The sequence below is a fragment of the Dunckerocampus dactyliophorus genome, chromosome 4 (genome assembly GCF_027744805.1).
Source record: "Dunckerocampus dactyliophorus isolate RoL2022-P2 chromosome 4, RoL_Ddac_1.1, whole genome shotgun sequence".
Classification (NCBI taxonomy): domain Eukaryota; kingdom Metazoa; phylum Chordata; class Actinopteri; order Syngnathiformes; family Syngnathidae; genus Dunckerocampus; species Dunckerocampus dactyliophorus.
This window is the reverse complement of record NC_072822.1, coordinates 23,652,674-23,678,934: the sequence shown is the minus strand read 5'-3', so window position 1 is coordinate 23,678,934 and position 26,261 is coordinate 23,652,674. Positions and strand designations below refer to the sequence as shown.

General features: G+C 39.5%; 1 protein-coding gene across 15 annotated transcripts in view; it reads right to left on the bottom strand.

Annotated features, from left to right (window-relative positions):
* arvcfb (ARVCF delta catenin family member b) overlaps positions 1–26,261 on the bottom strand; it is a 270,971-nt gene that overhangs the window by 199,871 nt on the left and 44,839 nt on the right. For 12 of the 15 annotated variants that reach the window (XM_054773300.1, XM_054773299.1, XM_054773306.1 and 9 more), the window contains one exon: positions 16,941–17,013. In XM_054773300.1, coding sequence (XP_054629275.1) covers positions 16,941–16,972 — 32 coding nt within the window. In that variant the 5' untranslated portion in view covers positions 16,973–17,013. Of the gene's footprint in view, positions 1–4,833; positions 4,875–16,940; positions 17,014–26,261 lie in introns of those variants that run through there. The other 3 variants (XM_054773310.1, XM_054773315.1, XM_054773301.1) reach the window with 3 other exon arrangements.

Below are 26,261 nucleotides of genomic sequence, written 5' to 3'. Positions count from 1 at the left end.
TTGCATTATTCAATATATTTTAATTAATGGGAGCAGCATTATCTTATTTCCGCTTTTTATTTATTGTTCCTATTCTACACTGTACACGTACTAAAAATCTTATGAGTTTGAGTTGTGGGATTATAATTAGAATAAGAGTTCTTGCTGTCACAATCCATAGTATTATTTCTAAACTGTGTTTATCTATCGCTTCTTCATCATCATCTCTCTCGATAAGTCCACAGACAACAGTGGCTCTATGACTGTGGTTGGTATCACTATGGAAGGTGGTCAAAAAGAGCTAAAAGAGCATGCTTCTGAATACATTTTTGGTACCCAAAGATAGTTGTGAACCAAACTACTTCTGTGATGATGATAATGACAATGCAGTGTACTTTCACACTACAGCAAAGTATAAAAACACTGGAATGACTAATGCATTGGCGTTTTATTTTTCAGAGCAAAATGTGCTTAAAATATGAGATGCTTAAGGGTTTTGCAATAAATGAATAAACATTTTTTCTACTGCAATTATTTTATGCCAGTCCTGCTGTTTTGTTAAGTAATGTCAGCCTCAATCTACTCAAAGCACACAAGCTATTTGCATAATGTACATCATTTTACTCGTGTCCACCAGATTATCTATGCTTCTTATTCCTCAAATAGGGTGTCCAGTGTTTCGTGTTCAACTTTGTAAATGTCCTTCACTGATCATCTACGTAGCAACCCCAGATGTCATGGCTGATGTGCCATCATTTGTGCAAAACTGAGTTGAATATATCGGTTAGCTACATTGCGGAAAAGTAAAGGAATGAAATAAAACATTTACCCACTTCTTTCTTTTGTGTGGTTTTTCAGGAGAAACTGAAAGCAATCCACTGATTCCGCAAGTGGAATATCTTGTGGAAGAATAATCTACAGGGTCAGGACTCTGGTCATCTTTCGTTCAGCTGTTAGTGATAAGCACCAGAGACTGAGGATTGCACCTGATTTAAAATCGAAAGAGGCACAGGGAGGCCAGAGATGTAGCAAAGGGCGGAGGTAGAGTTTGCCTTACAGCTAATGTGCAAGATCTTAGAAAGGATTTTATTCTTTACAGCAAAGCCAGAACAGTGGTAAAGTTGGATTAACAGGTGGGTGGCTGCAGAGACCACTTCAAGGACAGGCGATCGGTCATGCAGAGCTGTTTGAACTGTGGGTTGACTTTAGAAGCATACTTTCTCCCACACATTTTCATTGTATTCCAAACGACCTCAGTGGCATTTGACTTTCCTCAGTAATTCAGATTTTGTTTGGGGTGACACGGCGGTATTAGAAAACATACATTGTGCTCATACCCTGCTGTGAAATTACAGACATATTAGAACCGCCACCCCCAGCTCATCATCCTCACCCCTCCCACTCCATGTGTGGTCCCTCTGCAACCCAACAGTCCTATGGCCCCATGCTGGGACTTAGTGAATAGAGAAATCATTACCCACCAGCAAACAAAGACATTTCTTTTTTGTCTTTAAAACATGATGCTGAGATGTTCTAAACAAAACAGTACATTTTGAGGCATTGGTAATTATATATGGTATATACAAGGATATCTGCTGCGTCTGCTTACAACAATGTCCTAATATCTCTCCCCTGGCCACTAACAAGGTGTTTTGCTACCAGGCAAGCAAATAACCTATTGTTATGCAAGACAGTCATTTACTAGCCACGCCGGGCAACAACAACAACAACAACCCTATTGTGACTCCAGGGGACACCCCCGCCCCCAGAGACATAAATATGGAGACATATTCAGTTTACATAACCTGAGTAATATGTCAGGCGAAATCGCTACATAGCGTTCGTTGTACATACAGTTCATGTATTACATCCAGTTAGCATTTGCTATCAAACATTACAGATATAAAAGAAATGAAAATGATTATGCAAAACACAATGCAGCTGAAGTCAAGGCAACATATTAAAAAGGTTTCAGCAACAGGTACATTTTACAACGAATCATGAAATAACAGTTTTAACAGGCGGAAGTGTATAAAACACGCATTTCTATAGTGGCGTTCAGGTAGTGAAGCAAAGCCTACTTTGGGCGAGAGTTGGGGTACACCCTGGAGTGGTCGTCAGCCAATCGCAGGGCACATATAGAGAACCATTCAAACTCTCATTCATACAATTTAGAGTTGCTAATTCACCTAACATAACATCACGTAATCAGAATATTTACATTCACTTATTATGTCTACTGTATTGAGTAATGCAAGTGTAAAGGTGACTATAGGGGTGTTATTTCATGTGTAGAGGGCTCTAATAATGTTAAAAACGTATTTAGAAGGTCCTAAACAGGCTTTCTATGCTCTAACTATAAAAATATTCAATTACTAAATAAGGAATCCAGCATGGTCTGGAACCAATTAACTTGAATAGTCTACATATGATATATATCATGGTCATATCGTGGTCATATCATGGGATATACAGTTTATTATAGACTATGTAGGAAGATGCAGTGGACGCTTCAAAGTGAAAACACGAATTTCAAAGCAAACGTTGCCACAGCAAATAATGCCAGCTCAAACTGTCATCATCATTAAACTTTTATTTACTCTACAGCACAGTAAAGTATAAAGAGATATTAACCGCAGTGACATGAAACTATTAGGCCTCATGTGAAGTCAAATTCTAAATTGTACGACATCAGGGGGAGTTTGACTCTACGGTCCGTAAAGATCTGGGATTCAGAACTGGAGGATCATGTTCGAGTAGTCCTGCCACGGACAAATACAATTACAACTGCAATTGCAACTAGTTGTTGGAGAGATGCTAGTCTGCTTAGTGATTACTGTCTGATGATTACTGAAGCCGGCCTCACCTTAGGGTTGCGGTTAGTGTTACCTCTCCTTGCATGACTGCAAGTGAGTGTGTGCTCTGCTTCTGTGCGGTGTGCAACTCTATACACAAAGTGAACAGAATTTCAGTTGATGAATTATATAATCAGTATAACAAAAGATAATAATAATTACATGAAGAATGACTGTATATCTCCAGTCAGTGTTGTGTTGAGCTTTGGGTAGCATCTGCAGTACCATTTCACCTCTTAAGCAGCATACTTAGGTTCATCCTGTCACAATGCTGCATGTATTTTTTAATGTGACTCTTGAAGATAGGACAGACAGAGGAGAGACAGAAGAGCAAGGACACGCAGAGAAATGATTCAAACGACATTAAGATTTGTAGCACAGTAAGCTCCTCATTACCATAACTTCACAAGGTTTCTGCATCACTCTTAATAACAGATTCTCATTCAGCCTCTCTGCAAACCACCTCACACTCTCTAATACATCTTACTTTCTATTTGTTGTGGAATGATGAGAGGTGGACTTGTGTGGGAGAGAGGCTAGAAAGGACAACGAAGGATTCCTTCCCTTCACTCACACACACACACACACACACACATCCTATACTTCACACATTTGAAGCTATTGTGATTTTTATTCCAAGTGGCCTTGTGTCGTATCCCTGAGGATGGCCAGTCAACAAACCAATTAACATTCCAGTACAGTATTTCTGCAGCCGGAGAAAAGGAGGCAACACTCACTGCTGCACACACACACACACACACACACACACACACATATATACGCAATATACAGAGAATGCATAACGGAACGAAACTGAAATTATACAAGAAAGAAGGAACCACTTTGTTTTGAGAGGCAATTTAGCATTTTTCCCAACACTTGATGTCTCCCAATCTGAACATATGACGAAGGGTGGGAAAATCAATTCAAATATCCACTGTCTTTGCCAGGCAGGGACCTCACTCCACTCCGTCTTAATGACTGTCATTTTTCACCACGAGAGCGAAACCGGTCTTGGTTGGCGTGTGTACATACAGTACTTGGATCTTGCACCATTCCCTCAGACTAGAGCTGTCTATCTAGTCATTGAGCATTAACTTATAAAGCCTGCTGAGATGAGAGGCAGAACATCTTCTCAAACAACCTGAACAGTCCAGCTGCAATCGATTGAATGCCCTGAGAAGACAATGACCTGGATAAATGGCAATATTCACACAGATACACATATAGCATCAATTCCAAGGGTAGTATTTGTATTTAATTGCTACTGGGGTGATGAGATCAATATTTTTCAGCTCTATTCTATGTTTATTTTTACAAATATTTTTGTCAGTTATGGTATGCAATAAAATATTATCTTATCATTTTCCTATGCATTTGAAACTACCAAAGAGTACATTTGGAATACAGGAAGTGAACAAATGCATTGCAATTAATGTGAAACAGATGGGGGGGTACTGTCACGATCCGTGAGTAAGCCCGCCTGACAGTTCATTTATGTTCCCTTTTGATGCCTTAGTTCCTGTTAGTAAACTCTTATTTTGGTAGTTCTCCACCTCTCATGGTTTCCTGGCTGACCCCCGGTGGAGTCCCACCTCCTTTGCCTCGCTCACCATCCAGGCCGTCCCCCGGAGGGGCCCACCACCGGCCCTCCCACCACCCTTGCCTCTCTTTGAGTTTGGACTTTTTGGACGCCTGGGATCCGTCCTTGGGGTGGGGTTGGGGGGGTGGGGGGGGGGGGGTGCTGTCACGATCCGTGAGTAAGCCCGCCTGACAGTTCATTTATGTTCCCTTTTGATCCCTATTTCCTGTTGGTAAACTCTTATTTTGGTAGTTCTTCACTTCCTTTCTGTTCATTCTCACCTGCCGTTAATTTGTGTTGATGGTATTTAAACTAGGTGGGTGCTCCTTTGTTTGTCGGATCATTGTCTTCGTTACTACTCATTGTTGGCATCCTGTCGCTGCACAGCAGCAATAATTAATAAATATACATTTTTACCTGCAATTGGTTCTCATCTTCCGCATCCTGGGGTCGCTGCCACTACGCCAACATCCCAAGACGTGACTGACTGAACAATACCCAGCATCATCTCCTGTCCCTGGCCAAGTACATGGAGCCATGTGATTTTTCCAAAAAAGATAATAATAGTGAAAAAGTTAAAATTAAAAATATATTTTACGTCCAGGAATTACTGAAGTAAAAAAAAAAAAGTGCTACAATCATTTTCTCGAGTTAAACTTGTAAAGCCATGTCTTTCATTGAGAGCCTATAAAAGGTTAAGATGCACCCACCTAAAGCCTCACAGTGGTTGAGTGGTTGCCTGTTTTAAATCATATCAAACCGGGTTAAGTGTTAAATGTAAATCATGGCAGATGCAAAATCTCTTGGCATGACTGTGGTGAAGGACAAAACATACTGTAAGCACCATTAATATCTACCTTGCAACATGACCATTAAAATAAATTATCATCGCTGTCAAAGATAATAACTCAAACTTCAAAATTATAATCATCCTGAAGGAAGGGCTGCTTAATTCAATGGTTCTGTTTTAATGAAGTGTACTTAAAGTGAATATATGTTATCATTATTATATTTCAGTGTACTGGTGAGATAAGTTGTACAGTATTTAAAACTGTTTAAACAGAGCCAACCCTCAAGCCTTGACCAATCCCAACAGAGTAGGCGTGGTCAGGGAAGAGCAATGACAAGCAGAGCCTCACCTGTCATGATGAAAAAAAATAATAATAACAAAATAAATATGAATATTTGTCTATTGAACTGTATTATAAATGTATTTTCTGTATGATTCCAATCGTTTTTAACATTTTCTGAAGCAAAAATGGTTAAATTTGCATGTTTCCTGATCAACTACAGGACAGAAAGCTACGATGAGGCTGCTGCGAGCGTCTCCTCTCGTCTTTGTGTGCAAGCCCAGCCAGAGTTGGATCATACCAACTCCACTACCAGTTTCTGTTTGTCAGCATATTGCCAATAATATAATGTTGCAGAAACATTTGTTATGCACCACGACTTTCTACAGCTGTGTTATCTCTTTAATGTAAGTGTGGCGTCATTATTCTTGCTAATCGGACATTAAAATACATAGAAATGCCATACTTGAGGCCCTTGCAGAACTCGCTTCATCCTGAAGGGGTGGGGGCATGCCAGTGTTTATTATTTTTTGACAGCAGCACCAGCTAGAGCTATATTTAGCTACATATTTTATGATCTGCTGAGTGACTGAATGAATTTGACTGCCAAGATGGAGGATTATATACCCAAGCTCAACAAAAGGCGATCAGACTGTTAGAACAATGTATCAGAACTTTTCCTGGAGAAGGATAGTGCGCATGTACTTCATATAAAAAAAAATATAAGACCACAACTGTTTTTCGGTAAATGAAAAAATAAAATAAATGGGACTAAAAAATATTTGGAAAAAAATTGTTTTAACCAAAGTGAATTATTCTCTTCTCTTTCTTGGTATCCTCTTAATGAGCAACCTGTATTAATATTAAAAAACAGTCCCTTACCAGCCACGGACCTCACCGCACTTCAGTGGGGCTGCAGAATCCGAGTATGTTGGCCATGAGGAGAAGAATGCAGATTTATCCTATTCACAACTTGAGATTTATGTAGTATTTTATTGAAGGAAATTCATTATAGTGCACCACTGGGCTCCAATATCATTTTAAAAGCCCCTGAAATGAGCTGGATGAGACCCATTTAAGCAATACTGGCTGGCAGTTTTAATGTATTGAGCAGGAAACTAAAGCACTACATACATTCTTTGTGAACAAGACTGTTCTCCATTAAGTCATCTTCTTTCAATTTAAATGCATAATTTTGTATTCGAAAACCCTTCCAGATAAATTCTCCTGAGAATCATTGCAAGTTAAATGTGTGTTTTTAGAGAAAAAAAAATCACAGTGCTCAGCAGTGTAATTATCTCGCATTTCATTTCAGTTGTTTATCACATCTGTTTTGCATCTGCACAGTTTCCCGACAATTATCGTGCAACAAGAATTTACTGTCGTTTTACTTTTTTGCTTCCACACATGAGACACAAATTTATCAGTTCCACCACGGTTTAAAAACACGGCAGAGCTCCAGCCAGCTGGGAGACAACCAGAGGAAAGCGGTTTCCTCCCTTCTGCCTCATTGCAGAATGAACAAAGCAAACCTATTTTCACAGAACCACCATATATTCCTGGTTTGCCTCCTTGGGAAAACAGGAAGCCAGTTCTTTGCTTTTGTATTTTTTAACATTACTGTGGCAAGGTAAAATGAAACTAAACTACTTGTACTCGTAGTTGTAGTAGTAGTATGAATACATAAGAGTTGAGTCTCATAGGAAGGAACAATCTGTCTAAAGTGGTTTGTGAGACTTGTTAACGGTACGTCCTACTCAAAGAAGATGGAAATGCAAGAAAGAAATCACCTCTGAAGTCATGAGTCTGAAGTCATGACTCCTAAATGCAACATTGCTCCCACATCCCCACCCATTCCCATCGGTGTGGGGGGCCACGGATGTGCGGTCTCCATCAGTGAGGCATGAAGGACGGCCAACCGTGCTCTCCACAGAGGAGATTCCCATGATTAGTCACGCCGGCTGCTTCTTGTCCAAGGCAACACTTCACTGCCTCACAGTCACATGAATTAAACAGCACTGTCTCTTGAGCTTTACCGCAAAACACTGTAGGATGAGCTTATAGTGATTGTATGACACACACATTCTACTCTTCTGGAACTTCTGGGATTGGTGTATCACATACTTTGGCACAATGTGGCAACCGTTTCCTGAGTAAAACTAAACAATGTTAACCACGTTAAAGTAAGTAGACTAACACTAACAGGAAGGCTGTGACTCAAATAGAATACATCCGTCAGTACACTTCAATAAGTATATTGTGTACAGTCATGGACCAGTAACATGCAGTCAGGGGCGGCAGGTGAGGCTTAGACGATTAAAAAAAAAAAGAATGATGATAAAATAAAATAAACACTCATATTTGTCCATTGAACTGTATTATAAATGTATTTTCTAGGGATGCACATACTGACACCAATAACTTATTGCTTCCCAAGACCAATACCGGTACCGATAATCGATAACTTTTAAAATCTATTAAATAAATACTTCTATCATTTAGATTTAACTGTAGTTTGTGTGCACCTGGAGGTAAGAACAACTCAAAGTTGGATTTGATAATCTGTACCTGTAGATTTGCCCTTACCAAATGTCATGACATCACTGCTATTAACAAAGCCGCGGCTCGGAAGTACAAACCGTGGCTCGGAGTGGTTCGTTGGCCGACAAGGGGCCGGTGACTTAGACAGTGGGGAGGTCCCACATGATCGACACCATGTTTGTTTACAATGCTTGTTTACACCATGTCACATGTTGGAGGAAAGGAACGCTTTATTTGCTCAGCCTAACTCACCTACAGCACAGTACGGGTGATCTCGCCTCATTGGAGAGTTGTTTTTTTTAAATTATTATCACTTATCTGAGCTATTTTTTATATTATTGGATTCATGGGTGTGCCGTCATCATTCATATTTATTATCGTGCAGTATTTCCTGTATGATTCCAAAGATTTTAAACATTTTCTAAATTAAAAATCGCTGAATTTGCACATTTCCTGATCAAAAACAGGGCAGAAACCTATGATGAGGGTGCCAAGAGCCTTTCTTCTTGGCTTAGTGTGCAAGGCTTGCCTACCGTCTGCGTGCACTCAGTGTGTGCACTGAGTTGGAACATGGCGCCTGCCAGTTTCTGTTGGTCAGCATGATGCCAATAATATAATGTTGCAGAAACATTTATTATACACCATGACTTTGCACAGCCTGTGTTATGTCTTTAATGTAAGTGTGGCATCATTATTCTTGCTAATTGGACAATAAAATACATAAAAAGGCCATACTGGAGGCATTGCGGTACTTGCTTCATCATGAAGGGATGGGGGCGTGCATGAGCTGCAAAGTGCTTGTCACTGCCGTCCTTCCATAGAGAGGAAAAGCCAGGGTTTGTTTTTTTTGACAGCACCAGCCCTAGCTGGAAAGCAGCAAGTCAAATGCATTAAAGATATTTTTATGCTCTGCTGAATGATTGAATTCATTTGATTGCTAAGACTGAGGATTACATGACGAAGCTCAAAAAAGGTGATCAGACTTTCAAAGCAAAGTATCAGAACTTTTCCTGGAGGACAGGGTGCAAGCACTCCGTATACAGATAAAAGGTAAGAAAACACATCTTTTTCCGTTACTATTGAAAATACATCAATGGGACTAAGAAGTATTTGAAAGCAATTTGAAGACATTTTGTGAATTGTTCACTTCTTTTTCTTGTTATCCTCTTAATGAGCAGCCTCTATCAACATAAAAAAACTCCAAAGGAGTCAGTGCCACACTTAAACCACTGTTGTCGACATACTGTAGGTGGGACTGGCTTAAGCGGGTTCCACTGTACAATGTATGACAGTATGTATGGGGTGCCTGCTGAGAACCCTGAGGTGCTGTAGACATTTGCTCCAATTAAATGTTTGGTGGTGTGGTTCCACATATTATGCAGACGGGATGAACTTGAAGTCTTATCACTGCAACCTATAACTCCCTAAAAGGACTGCAAATTAGACTTGACAGCAAATGGCTGCATGGACGCTAACCTATTTGGCTCTATGTCTCAGCCAATTGAATGTGCTGAATCCATCTAAAAGAAATCTGCTCCGATTTGGTTTACATCTTTGTATTAAAGTCTTATTCCCCTGCTTATTAATATGCTGTCTGTGATCCTGCACAGTCTGACATTGACTGAGTCCAAATGTGTAATAAGCAATATTTGAAGACTTCCCCAAGCCGGGGGGAATCAATGACAAAAAAGCAATTCAAAGGTGACATGATGGCCCGACTGTCATTTGGGGTAAAAAGTGAGTAGATAAAGAAGAAAAACGGTGCTCATCTTCACAGAGAAAAATCTGTCTTTTAAGTTACAGTGAAATGACAACACCTATTGGAGAGAGAGACAATTCATGTTCGTGCGCACACACTTGCAATAGGGGGTCGCTTGTATGACTGATGTGCCCAATTACACACTCCTCTCTGCATCAGTGAATGCAGCGCGCCTTGAAAAATGTTCAGAGTACAGGTGGTCCTCGGTTTGCGTTTTCAGTTACTAACGGCACTTTAAGGCGAGTTTTAGTATAAGTCAAAAGTTACACCTAAATGAACACCTGCGTCACTCACACTGTACACAGAACACATGAAGAACATATAAAATAACCTTCATTTTATCGAGTAAGGGAGGGAGAGACAGGCTTATTGAGAGGAGGAAGTCTCATAAATGAGACCACTACACTGGTAAGTCATCTCTGTCAATTTTCATAGGAGCAGATCCTTTCACATGTTCAAGGATACCGTCATCAAATATCACTTTAATGGTGATGGCTTTCCCTTTCCTTGACTCAGTACCATCAGAAATGCTTGCCATGCACTTGGGAAACAGAGTGAAGGGCAAAAAGTGAAAGAAAAACAACAAAAGCAATGTTGCCCTTCCTACACCGAGCACCACCATTTCAGTAATGGAAATTCAAAGCATTACACTTGGAAGTGTACTATTTTTGATACCTGTTTCAGCTACTGAGACAAAATGCTACAAACTGCTCTCAGTAGAATGTACTACATTACTACCAGTCAATAACTGCAAATTCTTACAGCAGCAGTACTGTATATCAGGAAATGCAAATCAAAACAGAAGAAGAAGATATTTTCTTGATAAAGTCCTTTGATTGGTTCTTAAGAGATGTGTGCAGCAGGTGTACCTAATATTGTGGCCAGTGAGTGGACGGCAACAACAGAGCTACTCTTCAATGTTTGTCTGACCAAATAATCTAAACCTTAACATTACAGCTGTCTAGACATTAAAAATAACTCCCTTATAGTCACCCTTACAGTCGTATTACCCAATATATAAGACATAATAACAGAAAATAAGCCATTTGTGTGTGTTGCGCTGTAACTGTATTCCGGTGCTAGGGGAGCTGAGTGGATGGTGGACAGGAAGTGCTTTGCATGGGTTACGGCTGTAGCCCATGTTGAAGATTGTTGTGCCTGTTGTGAGATAATTCAAACCTGAAATAAAAGCCTGTCGTTCTGGCGATCAAGTCTGGTGCTTGTGTATCTCACAGAACACTACACTAACACTACTGAAACCCAGTGACCAGTGTAGGATACCACATATTATTACAACATGTAAATATGGGTTTTTAACATTATTAGAGAAATAACACCCCTATAGTCACCTTTACACTCCTATTATTCTTTGTTTACATCACAATGCACAGGCTACGAGAACACTGTAGGGACATAACAGATAACAGCGAGCTAACTAGTTAGTCTCTCCAATGTACTTATTCTAAACGTAAGTGTTTCACTTGATCTCAGCCACGGCATGTCTGTCTCAGTGATATGATGTTGGCTCGGCCACAGACATACAGTAGATAGACACTGCATCAAGCGCTGAGCCTCATCATGTATTAATTATTTTTTGGAAATAACGCGATATACTGTAGCAAGAGACGACTGTATGTTAAAATAACTCATACTCTATATATATATATATACAGTATGTATTAAACATATTGTTATTGTAGCAACTACACCATGTGAAGACAGTGAAGTAGTCCTGTAGATTCAGCACCATATTTTCACATATTCATGTGAGCTCTATTTTGTATGCTGACTCACAGACTTGTGAAGTCATAGTCTTCACAAGAATAATATAATTAAAAATATTGAAACTATTACTATTATGAAAAGTCGTAGAATTGTGTGTGAAGTTCAATTATGAAAGCCCACGAGAGCTTAAAGCAGTGCTTAAGCTTTGGGAGGTCATATTAGTCCATACAATGCCTGCACACACAGTGACAGTCAACCATAATTGGCCCCTTGCCAGTAGATTAATATGCATTCCCACACTATTAAAATGTCTATTCATCGTGAAGCTCCAGAGACTTAATTAAACCAGGGTCATTTTGGAAAGGGGAGGATTTAAGGTTCAAATGACCTTGATTTGAGAGGTGCGGCTCTTGGATGGATAGCTGCTTTGTAGGTTGACTTCGCCTTGATGACAATAGCATTCATCACTGTTGCTGCGATGGCTTACAAGATGGACCTGTTGCACCGTGATAACCTTAACATGGTGTTTAAACATAGAAGATTCCATTCAGTTAATACAATGCCCTAATGCAAAACAGTGGAACCCCTTTAAATCGACAGCCTGACTCACGTCGACATAAGCGATTGTCATCATAACCGGAAATAGCCATTGCTTGTGCATTTACTTGTGACATTCGCATATGACATAAGGAGAATGGGCAACCTACAGTTTAACCTACCTACTGTAGTTTGTTGACATCATTTTCCTCCATTTGTGCAAATGGGTGCATTTAATAAGATGCGGAAAGAGGGATGAAAGAACAGCTCAGAAGTCTACTACTAAAGAAGAAAGGTTATTTGGTCCTCTGCTGAAGATTTGCAGGTAAGTAGCAGTTCCTTTGTATGTGTTTGTTGATTTTGACATAACAACAAGGGGGTATACGGCGAAAGTGACTCAACAAATGCAGGCTTTGTGCTCAAGATGCAATTCGACAAAACCTAACATCCGCAATCAGACTTCATTGGTCCTGCGACGGTGGTTATCAACTTACTTTGTCAAGTCCGGTTTTCGTCTTTGTGCTAAGTGCATGTTCACATGGGAGGGGGCATTTGACATCATATTATTCTACTTCCGCTGAAAAGTGAAGGGATCCCAGCCAGTGTATTTTACAAAAAATGAGTACGTTATTATGGAGCGTTATGAGGAGTTGCCAAAAGATTATGACTGCTAAAAGCAACACTGTCGCCGCCAATCGAGGGAGGAAGGACCACTGACAGAAGAATGCTGAGCATGTAATTGGCAAGTTAACACTGATTTATTATACTAACTATACCCTACTAGTCTTTTCATTTATCAACACTCCGCATTGCACAACTTTGACATTTTAAAACTCATCCAAACTCATAAATAAATTTGAGCAGAAACCTATTTTTAAAATTTTTTGCAGGATGTCTTTGTATGTCGTTGTGACCACTAGATGGCAGTGTTGATGTGAGTACTCACTGAAGGACAGCATTGACGTTTATTATTAATATTTCATATTGCATTTTATTCCTGGTGCTCGTGTGAGAAAATCTACCGTATTGCCTCGTCTGAAAATCTATCTCTCATATAGATGGATAATATCATCAGGGAATGCTCTTTTTTTCCAATTTTTTTTCTTCATGTCCCCTAGGGAACCTCGTAGGTTCTCAATAAATGGCGACACCATCTCCGAATTAGTTGACCGTGAAATAAAGTGGCACTTTCATAGCTGATTTGAAGCTGAAAGCCTGGCGATAACCTGGTCCCGACCAGAGTTTAGCCTAAGTTACCATGGTGATAGAGCTGCTTGAAAAGAGAGCTACCTTTGCTGAACACGTAAGTCCGGCTTTCAACTCAACACAGCTCGCTAACCCACTAAACTTGCTTCGCTGTATACCCCTCAAATCCGCTTCTGCAAAAACAGAGTGAAGTTAACAATACTACAAAACGTCAACATAAACAATCAGATTTTTCATAGAAAAAGACCCTTTTTGGTCTCAAATTTGACCATGTATGCTGACATCAGCTTTTAGTAATAAGAACACGATGGACCAGGACTTGATAAGTCGGTTTACTTATGTGGGTTCCACTGTAACAGCAAACAAAAAAAATGGGGGATCATTTGTATTCTGTTTAATTTAACACCAACAAAATCTATGACCTGTGTGAAGGATCAAAAATACAAACTGCAAGGACAACAAACTACAAGGATGCTCAAGTGTCATGAATAACCTTCCACCCGGACTAACTAAAAGAACGACTCATGTGCCTAATAATAGTATGGGCTCTTGAAGGGCTTTTGAGAATGTGCCCGTACATTGACCTCCCTTAAAGCCAATCTGATTACAACAGCTCAGGTCACTTATTGTCATTTTTTGCATCATAAAAAAAGATTGACGAGGCAGAATATGAGATATGAAATCATAACATAACACTAGCAGAATTTGTGCATTAAACTGTATGCTTGAAGGCAAGGATTGGCAAGGAACCAACTGAGGGAAAATCATAGCTAGGAGGAGGTATTGGTGATGAAGTGCTCTCCAGACAGTGTCAAAGACTGGTTTTCCTCACAATCATTTGTTGGATTTATAATTTCCCCTCTCACGCCAAGCCTTACAGTGGTTATCTTTTCCCAGGCCAGCCTGCATCCCTTATTGAGTTGCACAGATTCATCTCTCCTGATGTACTGCTCCCCAAAGAAAAAAACACTGCACAGTAGTTCACTCCCGGAAGACCACAAAGACATAACCTGGAGTTGGGATTCACTTCATCAGCTGCCAGACTATTTAAATACGTGTTTTTTGCTGCCACCAACATGATTCATCTGAACAGTAAAAAGGCACAAGATACTTGAGCCACTCAGTGTTGTGGTAAACTAACAGCTAGAGAGAGACCTCTTGTCCATGGAAGTAAAGAGAAGGCAGACCATCCGTCAATCTAACACAAATAGGTTCAACTTCGGCTCACAGCTCCTGGACAACCAAACACTGGCACAAACTGGTTGCCGGGTGGTAACGAGTCAACAAAACCTTTAAATTCATCTTTAGACTTTGGAATAACAAAAAATAACAAAGTATTTTAAGATGGACTATTTGATTTATTTGAATCAAAGGGATTTTGTCGGTTGCATAATAATTAGACTATTTCTTTCACAATAGGGGTGTCCAAACTTTTGTGTCTGAGGAATTTTGATACGTTTTGATACATTAAAAATGCTCAAGCTAATCCAGTGAAGGTCAACACAGTGGATATCCGCACATTTATGATTCAGTATTGGCAACTTTGCTGATTTTTGGCAGTGTGACAGAAAACTTGTAGGATTGAGCTCTGGGCTCTGACAGGGCCACTCCAGAAACTTAATATGGGTGTCTTTCAAAAACTTCTGGACCAACTTGTCTTGTTGGAAGACCCAGCAACGACCTAAACCTAAACTGACTGCAAACTTTTTGATGTTATTCTTTAAAATATCAACATCCTTTTCTATTTTTCATGCTTTCATGCACCTGAACATGGTTTCCTGTGCCTGAAGCAACAAAAGAGCCCCCCAGCATGATGATCCCACCATCAATCCTTTATGGTTCAAGGCCTCAAGCTTCTTTCGCCAAACAAAAGCAACATCCATATACCAAGTATGGCTTCATCAGCCCAAAGGACTGACTACCAAACTCATCCCTGTGTTTCACAAGCTCTCGGGCAAACTTCAGTCGAGCTTAGATGTCCCTCCAAGAGAGCAATGGGGTTTTTGTTCCACCACGATTAAGAGCACTCACAACAGTCACACATGAAACATCAAGTCCAGTGAAAGCCATTTCAGTGACAATCACCTTTTCAGGAGATCTGGGGATTCTTGTTCACGTCTCTAACTATTTTTCTCTCCAAAGTGCTGGAAATCTTGTGTTTTTGACCACGACCCAGCTTATTTTTGACAGAAGTGGTTTCTTTGTGCTTTGCAATGATGAAATGCAAAGCTGTTCTAGAGACTGTAAAATGCTTAGAAATGGCAATATCCTTCCCCCTTCATAGCATCCACTATCTTCAGTCTGAGGTGCAGACTGACTTAAAGTCAATTCCGAACTATAAGCCGCTACTTTCTTCCACAAAATGTAAACCCTGCTGCTTAAAAAAAGATGCTGCTAATTTATGGCTAAAAGAGCTACAGTTCCCATGAGCATGCAGATTCAGGAAGTAATTAATTGGATGCCACTAAGACGTTTTGAAGTCTTATGCGGCGATCGGGTTTTCATCTGACAAATCTTAAGTAAGTTTGATTAAGTGTAGAATAACTACAGCTTCAGCTTGGACCGTGGCAGCTGTTAAACTCGGATGAAAAAAAGCGTCTCACTGATCAAAGCTAACAAGTGACACTGGGAACATCAAGTCTAGGTAGGATTGTAAGGTTATTGTGTGTCTTTCTGTGTAAATATCCCATGTTACAACGTGGACATCTGCAGCTTAAAGTCAAGTGTGACCTATAGATTTACCACATTTTTTTCTCTTTAAATTCGGTGGGTGCAGCTTACTGCATATTCAGGTTAATAGTTCGGAATTTACGGTATTTTCCTTTTTGGCATGATATCACTTCTTAACAGGATTTAGGAGCAACTCTACACCAACCCCTTTTGATCAAGGGGTCGGGTGTTACTCACACTGCTTCTTGGAGTCATTTAAATAAGATTTTGTTCTCACTGACTACCCAGGTGTGATTCAAACCTAATTGACTGCTCGGGCATAATTTTGAAGCGCAGACATGGAGGCTCATAATTTTGACTACCTCAGTTTTCACCAAATTTTTATTAGAAACATCTTGAAAATGTATTTTATATTCAAAAGTGTGCCAAAAGGTGGTCAAATCATTGATGAATGGTTGACTATATAAAATGCAATGGATATACCAAACATTGAGAAGTATTATAGAGAAATGTTCAAAAGTTTGTAAATAATTTTAACCTCACCTATACCACCAATTTGTATGTTTACGCCTTCATCCATCACTGATAATGTTTTAGAAGCGTTGAGATTTCGCACTTGTTTTATTTAACGCAGCATAGTTGTTCTTAGAGGCAAAAGTGAAACTGACATATCATATATCTATTCATTGATCACCTTACATTATCATTCATTAGTGGCGAGTAGCTATGCATTTTATGCTTTAAAATGTGTTCAATTAGTGTGTGAGGTACATCGAAGAGAGAAGCGGAGGGTTCTGAAGCTGAATCTAATCTAATAATTAGAACAGTCATTTTGTTCCTACTACCGCACAGAGAGATCTGTTGGATCCATTTGGAACCACACCATCAAATACGTTCCTTTCATCCTCTCAGGGGTTAATTCATAGATCAGTTAAGTACTTGAGGATAAGATCTAACCACACTGAAGCCCAGTATCACATCAAAAAGGCCTTTGTTTGGATATAGATTGGACTCACCTTCGGCTGAGAAGAAAGGCCCATACAAACATCAGAGCAGGAGGACATTTATCAGACCAGCATCACACTCCACCTGTCAGGCAAAAAAGGTGAAAAAGTGTTAATATACAAGTAAGTCCACCTTCAAAGTAGATAAGCACTCAGTGTAGTCCAGACAACGGCGTTAATGCAGTGAAGCCTAGTCTGGTTTCAAGTTAAAATCCGTTTTAGGGAGTTTTAGGGAATATTAAATTGAAAAAGCACTATTCTGCTAATATGGCTGGAATCACTTTTCAATTTGAATACTCCAAGTTGAGCAATATCCCCGACTGTGGATTATTTCTAGTCTTATTTTGAGTCAATCTGATTATTTCTTTTGTGAAAGGTGGCAGTTGTCATTAAGTACTTGCGAGAGGTGCGATCACATTAAGCGATTAAGTGACATGTCTTTTATATGCACGGGGAATTTGACTTTCGGACTATTTTGAGTCTTTCTATTTTATTTCTATTGTGAATTGTGTTGGTTATCATTAAGAACTATAGCGAGGAGTGAACTGCAGTGAGGAGTGATCGCATTGCAGTCGTTTCACTTTTACTGTGGTACGTTCAAGGGCCGCGGAACAATATGCGAAATCTCACTGCTTGACAAAAAAAACATTATCAGTGGAGCATAAAGACATAAACATGTAAAAATTGTGGGCTTTCTAACATGTATGTTGTACATTTTACCTGTGCTGTTCCATATTTATAAATTATTAACAACTTAATAATGAGATGGTTAATGATAAATGAAATATGTTTTCTGTAGAAATAACCTATTTTTGGCCAAAAAAAACCCCCAAAAAACAAATATTTGACCATTTGCGAGTTAGAAAATGCAGAATTGAAAATATGTACACCCAAAGTCATCAAGTCATCATACGAAACGAACAAAACAAAGAACAGAGGGAGTCTGGATGTTAGTGTAGCATTTTCAAAGTCATTCCTTGTGTTCTGCAATGTGTGTGTGGTTGTTGGTGACATGAACAGCTTGAGGCCTCAAATGTCAACATGACAATAGAACACGTTCATGCCACTCCTTGCGATCTGAAACACCATCGGTACGGCGCTACTGTGAAATAATTCAAACATTCAAAACTGAACTAACTTGCTTTTGTAAGGCAAAAATGTTGATGCAACTTTCATGCGTGCAAGTGTACCAAATGTGTGTGTCCTGTGAGGGTATATTTGGAGGCATGCCGAAGAGAAAGAAAACTAAAACAAAATCCAAACTTTGAGAAAGTTGCCATGTCAAAGATCTGTCTTTTGGTTCAAGTGATGAAAGTTTCAGTCGTCGGGGAGGCTGCAAGTGAAACGTGACAAGCGTCAGTCACTGTCGTAAGGCATATTCTGCCTTACTTTTGGAGTCGCAGCATGACATTTTCTTTGGATTGGTTTTATTTTATTTTTTTAAATAAATGGGTCATGCCAGAGAGGCAGATGCTGTTTGAAACCACTTTACTTTACTTACCACTTTTGGTGAGAAAGGGGCTATTGAGGTACACTCATCCATCTCCACTTTATGTTTCGAATTTCACGGCTTCACTCATAAAATCATTGCTGTTTTGTGGTTGACAACAGCCTATTATTAGTAAAAAAAAAAAAAAAGTTTAAAAAAAGCATATATAAGTCGATTTTACATATTTTTGACCTACCAGTAACATTTTCAAGCTTAAAAATGGCTAAATAAACTAAAATACAAATACAGTCAAACTTGTCTATAGCGGCCACCAGAGGGAGACTGCAAAAGTGGCCGCTATAGACAGGTGGCCTCTATAGACAGGTTGGCGTCCAGTTTGAATGTTGACCAGTAGAGCAAAAAAAAAAGAAAAAAAAGGGAAAAAAAATAATGTTGACCAGTAGAGGGCACTGTGGGACTGCGGATAAAAGTTGTACAGCACTACTGGGCTTGTTATTATCCACGACCCACAGAACAAAGCTGTGCTAGTAATGTCTTACGGTTGTTTTTAATATTTTTCTTTTTATACGGCAGAGTGTCATTACAGCTTCAGTTCATCAGGAAGTGACGGGAAGTGACGGTGGGCGTCCCGAGCAGGAGAGCTAGGCTCAGTGCTAGCTGTGAGTGTCGAGAGAGTTGGGAAGTGTGTTTATGTTGGCGTGGATGTAAAGTCCTGCAGTGTTCTCCGCTGTTAATAAAGCCATTAAAGTGCATCGGCGACGTGAGTCTCTCCTTCCCCACAACAAGCGGCATTACAGTATTGACCAGTGCACATTGTCTCACACCAGGAAATAAACAGTGTCACTGTAGTAGCAAGCTCCAAAGAAGACGGCTTTTTTTGTGTTGAATACAGAAGATGAGGACTTTGATGGATTTGTGGATGAGGATTGATCAAAAATAACGTGAGTACATTCTAAAATACTTCAATTAAGTACAACCGAACTCAGTTTTGCTCCCGATGCCTTTTTAAAAACATACGATAGCATGCATGCTAGTGTATTTAGCGTGCATGCAGTATTGTATTGTATTGTAGCGTCGCTGGGAGCACGTCCTGTTCCTAGCCTACTTTGCGGTAATGTTTTGGTGCAAATGCTCTTAAAGTTACATGTTTGACCAGGAAATAGCAAGCTCCAAAGAAGACGGCTTTTTTTATGTGGAACAACTGACAGTTTGTGTGGATCTTGTGAATGATTGTGACTGAGCTAGGACTCAGTAATTAAAGTCTACACACGACGGCTTCATTGATTGAAAAACCAAACTTTTTCGTGCATGAAGCTTCTACTTGAGTCGGTAATTTGGCCACTATATGCGGTCAGATATTGACCAAGGGAGACAAAATGGGTGGCCGCTGGCTGCGTTGGACAGGTGACTGCTATACACAGGGTCTATAACATGTAAATTTGCAGCGAGGGATTTTTCAGTGGCTGCTATAGGCAGGTGGCCTTTCTATACAGGTGGCCGCTCAGACAGGCTTGACTGTATATGGAATGCATTCAAAGGCATTTTGTGATATGTAGTATTCTACACTGGTCACTAGGTGTCAGTAATGTTACATTGATGAGACAATAGCCATGTGTGAATCTATATTATGTCTGATTTATGTCTTATGTCTTCGCTTATTTATGTTTACTAGATTGGGTAATTCAAGTGTAAAGGTGATTGTAGGGGTGTTGTTTCATGTCTAGAGGGCTCTAGTGTTAAAAAAAGTGTATTTAGATGGTTGTAAACAGGTTTTCTATGCTCTAACTATGAAAATATTTGATTTATGAAAAAGGAATACTACTTTGTGGAAATTCATTCATCAAGGTCAGGTCTGGAACCGATTAACTGTGATAAACAAGAAATAACTGTGTACCATTCTGTCCAACTCACATGTCACAAAATAAACAGTAAAAATAATCAGGCAATGTTTCTGGGCAAAATTTGTATGGTTTCCTTTTTTTTAAGTAACGGTTCGAGCATCGTTTAAGCACTGGCACAGTTTCAAAAGTACCGATTTGGCACTGGTATCAGACAATATCTAAACAACACCCAACTAAGTAGTTGAGATGCACTGAACAGAACAAAACTGAAGTATCTCTACTGCTTTTGTCCTTTGATAATGACTACACATTACACAGCCTATTATGATTTCATGTGTGCAAATGCATCTATATACTGTACAAGCAAGATGTAGACTTCACAAACAAGTGGCAACATGATTGGAATTTTCCTAATAATAATAATGGATTGCATTTATATAGAGCTCTTCTAGACCCCCAAAGTGGATTACACTGAACCCATTATTCATTCACTCCACAGTCACACACTGGTGATGGAAACATGGCTGCCAGTGCTCACCAACGGCCTCTCATTCACATATACACACCAGTTTGAAGGCAGGTGGATAAAACGTCTTGCCCAAGGAGAGTCCACGAAATGAGTGGGAGGAGCCTGTTTAGTCCACTCTATCCCGCCATTAACCCTACAGACCCCACCACTCCACACACAGTCTCACAGAGCTTTCACCCCCACCAACGTTTGTCACTGTCTGGTGGGCACCTTAGAAGCGACCAGCAGCCCGCCACAATTATCGGCCGCCACAGATGAATTTGGCACTATCTTTTATTTATTTTTTATTTGTATTTTTGGAATACAACTTTTTATTTTATTCTTGTAAAATTACATCCGTTTTTTTTCATTTCTGCTGTTGTTTTCTTCTTGTACATTTTTTTTCTAGTAATTATGACTTTATTCCCATAATATTTTGACTTTATTTTTGTAACATTATAACTTTTTCAACAACCTAATTTTCCAAAAATTACAACTTTACTTTTTTGTTTTTCATAGTCTCATCATATTACAAAATTTTATATATATATATATATATATATACTTTTGTAATATGATGAGATATATATATATATATATATATGTGTGTGTGTATATATATCTATATATAAATATAGATATATATACTGTATATATACAGAATATATGTGTGTGTGTGTTTCATTTCAACTTTTTTCACTTAATATTTTGACTTTACCCTTGTAAAATTGTTGCAGATTTTCCATTTTTTCTGTTTCATTTTCTTGTTGAATTAAATTTTTAGAATGTGCCCAGGGCCAATTAAAAAAAACAGCCGCAGGCCACAAGTGGCCCCAGGCCATACTTTGTACACCCCTGACATAGAAGTATACGTATTACATGTTATTACAAACATAGCCTTGAGTATCCTAAATTCAGTTCGGAGTTTTGCTCTTCCTACTGGGAAAGAAGCAGTGAAATTGGGAAGTGGGGATAAGGGAGGGCAGGCAGGACCATATGGGGAGGGGGGGTGTCACAGTAGGCTGGCAGTGCCCTTGCAAGCGGTATCCCTGGAAAGGCCATTATGTATTTCCAAAAATTAACCTCACATGTTGACTCCAATTCCATCATTGCTTTTAAGTGTGACGACACGTAATGTGACTTTCTACAATTGCACCCAAAGAAAACCAATCATCTTTATGAGGTTTATGCTCGTCTTGCATGAAATAAACATTTAGCAATTTCAAATTCAAAGCCACCAGCAGGACATGCAAGAAAAGCATCACAGATAAAGCAAAAAGGTTTGGTCCGCAGAGGATATTCTCTGTTTCCATAGGAACACAGGTAGAGATGGTGGTAGTCCAGACAGGCAGGCTGATATCACGATTGTGGTTTCTCATCTGAGAAGATCATTTGAGGGAGTGGAAGTCCAGACTGCAATATCTATACCTATTATATGGACAGCCAATACATTTTGGAAGGTTGTCAAGACTGGGGGACTGAAGGAGGAATAATTCTCCTTTAGCGCCCCCATCAGGATGAAATGAGTTCTGAATTTGTGCTGCTTCAATTACTGTTGATTGCTATCAGGTGCTCATATTTCCTCGGCCGATGAGGCCATATTGTATCACTTAACATTAATGTATTTAAAGCAAAATCATTTTTTAGTTAATTTCTATTATTATTATTATTATATTTGTAGTAGTAGTATTGTGCCAGGACGGAACACACATTAATGTAAACAATGAAGCTGTGTAGAGTGAATATAGTATAATAACAACATCATACAACATCAGCATGTTGTGCAATACATCTGCAGCTAAGCTAAACAGACATCAACAAAATAATTCCGAGTGGATGTTCTGCTTTTTATTTAATTTTAGTGGATTTATTTTTAGAACACCTATTCCAATCATTAGGATCATCATCACAACTTAAGTCATTTAGGGATGCCTTTCATCCAGAACAGGTCTGTGATTGTTATTCTACTGAATAAACACGATAGCTGCTTTTTCTGACTTACACGGCAGCATGTATGTTCTGTCTCCACATGGTCGCACGGTTACAATTTCTGATTTGCTCTCCGACTCGTGTGGGGAGGAACAGTCTTTGCACTCAGGAGCATTGATCGCGTTCAACAAATTATGTGTCTTTAAGTGTAGAGGAGCGATTGTAATACAGTCAGCTATGCTGTGCGAGTGCATGTGCACGCGTTTGTATCCGTGTATGTGTTACCACTGTTTACCACTTTTCGAAAAAAAGCCCACAATTTTTACATTTATGTTGTTATGCTTCAATGATAATGTTTTTTGTGAAGGGTTGCCATTTCCTTGAACGCACCATAGTTGTATACACCGTGACTCTGATTCCATTTTGTTCATTGATCTTTTTACAGTATCATTTATTAGTGGTGAGTACCTATACATTTAAATGTGATTAATGAGGAATATTTAGGGCTTAAGCCTGGATGGTGTCAAGAGTGAACAATGGCATTTGAAGAGAGAAGGGGAGGTTTCTGAGGCTGAACCTAATCTAAGAATTACAATGATTGATCTGAAATCGGAGGAGAGCGTCAAGCTGGTGGGATGGTTTGGAGGTGGGGAGCGAGCCGTGTGTCAAATATTTTTGTGGCCATATCAGTTACTCGTGTTTTTTTGCCATTCTAAGTCCATTACATGTGAGTAACTTACTCAAATTGATATTAGGCTGTATTAGCAGATATCATTGTCCATATCGGCCACACATATTCATGCAACGATGCTGTATGCTCCACAGTGTCATTGCATGTTCCTTTGTCCTGCTTATCCTGGTGTCACATCATTACTGGAAGACAGCCATCTACAATGAAGACCCAAACCTTATTCAGCTAAAGGTTAGCAGACCTTTACCGGAAAAGAAGACATGTCTCAGTGACCTTCCTGAAGGTTGATCAGTGGTCCCCAGAGGTCACCGCAAATGGGATCAAGTTGTAGCAGCGGGGGGGTGTGCGTGTGCTTGTGTTGTGTTTGTGGGGGATGGGGGTGTCTTACAGGATTTCAGTCTCAACAGGAGTCGTCAACCATCTGGAGAGAAGCAAAAACCGTAAGACGTCCTTTTAGCTCATCTTCCAGTCAGAGCACATAACTGGCTGTTGTTCTGCTGAATGTTAATACCACTGGTGCACGATGACCAAATTCCATCTTAGAATTGGTTTTTCTATGTAATAAGTCAACTGAGATGCAAGGAATACAATTACACTTCTATAAAGGGTGCTTTATGAAATGTATGTGTAAAGAATGCAAATGAGCTCTTAAAACTATGTTGCATGTTTAACACAGGTACGTCAATGTTTGATTGGCTCTCTCTTTTTTTTTTTTTTATGCCTGCCACCCCCGGCCCACTTCTGGAGGACCACTTTATTTTTATTTACAGAAACGAAAAAGTCAGACAACGTCTAACAGTAAGTAAGTATTTACATAATGATATACCAGATTCTTTGATAATAGACAAGTGAGGGGAGGGTTATTGTATGGGCATACTTATCTCAACCAACAGACATACAAACAGACAACAAATGGAGAGGTAGAGTGTGTGTGTGTGGGTGTGTGTGTGGGGGTGGGTGTGTGTGTGTTTGTGTGCGCACAGTTTAACAGTTTATAGACGCTTGTATATACAGTATGTTTAAGAATTGCAACACTAATGATGGTGGTAATAGCAGTAGTGAAGAGGAAGGAGAAAGAGGAAAAAAATGAATAAATTAATAAATAAAACTAATTGAAAAGAGACAAAGTATCTGCAAATTCTGTGGAATTGAGATCAGGCATGTGGCAAATGTGGACCATATTTGGTTGAAACGGGGTGAGCTGTGATTAATTGATGCTGACATTTGTTCTATTGAATGTTTGATTTTAAATGTTTTCTCTCCTGATTTATCTTCAATCAAAATATTGAATGTGCTGCCGCAGTGCAGAGTTGTGGTGGTCATGTAATCAACATGTACAATAAACACAGCAATAAATACAGGATGGTTACCTCGTTTTTTTTTTTTTACACGGATCCACACACATTCACAATTCAGCATTCATGGTCCCGCAAATTCACAGATTTTTGCTCAAAAAGTTTTGTTTTTCTCCACAGAAAACTATGTATAAATAGTGTATGTATGTACCACATGTTTATGTGTTTTTTCGCCGAGTGTTGAGATTTCGCACATTGTTTGGCGCTCCTTGAACACATCATAGTTGCTTTGATAAGCAAAAGTAAAACTTATATATTATAACTTCTACATCGTGACTCCGATTCCATATGTTCAACCATCATCTTACATTCTCATTCTTTAGTGGGTGTACTTTTAAAATTTGTGTGATGGCATATTTAGGCCATAAAACTGGATTTTGTCATGGGTGAACAATGGCAACTGAAGAGAGAAGGGGAGGTTTCTGGAGTTTAATATAATCTAATAATTGCAAGTCACTTTGATTGTTGATCCAAAATGTGAGGAGAATGTTAACTTCAGCTAGCTGGAGAGTTTGGGGGGGAGCGAGCTGTATGTCAAAAATAAAAATTTTTATGGACATCTCAATTAGAATTTTCGGCATTTTCGCTAGTGGTCTGGTATGGGTTCCATATGTACGGCGGCCGACATGCAGCCATGTCCAAACACACAAACACAAACACACCATTGCAACACACAAACGATCCAAAATCAGAAACACACAAACACCATAAAACAAATGCAACGATAAAATGCTGCAAATCAAAACTGCAAATCAAAAACAAATGCAAACAAGAAATGCTGCAAATACCAAAAACACACACAAACCCCCAAAACACATGCATGAACGGAAGTTAGCCAGGCTACCAGGGCCACCAGACCTGAGGGATATTTGTCTTTAAAGACATGAGCAGGTTGCCCCAAAAAGAGTTGATACTGTTTTCTCATGTCCATCAACAAAAAACTGGTTGCTCGATAACGTATATAACGTATAATATTACGTGTTAAGTCTTTACAGACTGATATCTCTCAGGTCTGGCACCCCTTGTAGCTCCTGGTAGCCTCGGATCACTTCTGTGATTGCAGCATTTGGACGTTGCTGTGCATTTGCCGCTGTCGGCCACCAGCATGTGAGATTACAAGCACATGGCAACTTTCCGTTCTTATAATTAGGGGTGTCACAAGATCTCATATCACAAGATCTCGCAAGCTAAAAAGGTGACAAGTTGTCTCGTTCAGAAAAAAAACGTCTCGTGGGCACTAGACCTGGGACGATCATAATTAAATAAATGAATCACACACTAAATGAAAATTAAATTGATAATTTCGCCGGCCTCAATACACTGCCATGTGCATGTGTGTCTGTTTTTCTTGTCCCCCCCCGGTTGGGTTATTTCTGCGCGTTTGTTTCAGCACCCTGGCGCATTTGTGCTATAGAACAACGGCATGAACGTAATGAGACCTTTTGTCAGTCATACAGTCTCTTTGTCTTGGTGGGTAGATGTGGGGGCATGTGTGGGGGCAGCACAAATGAATCTTTCAGCCGATGAAAGATTCTAATCACTGACTGGTTCAGCCAAAC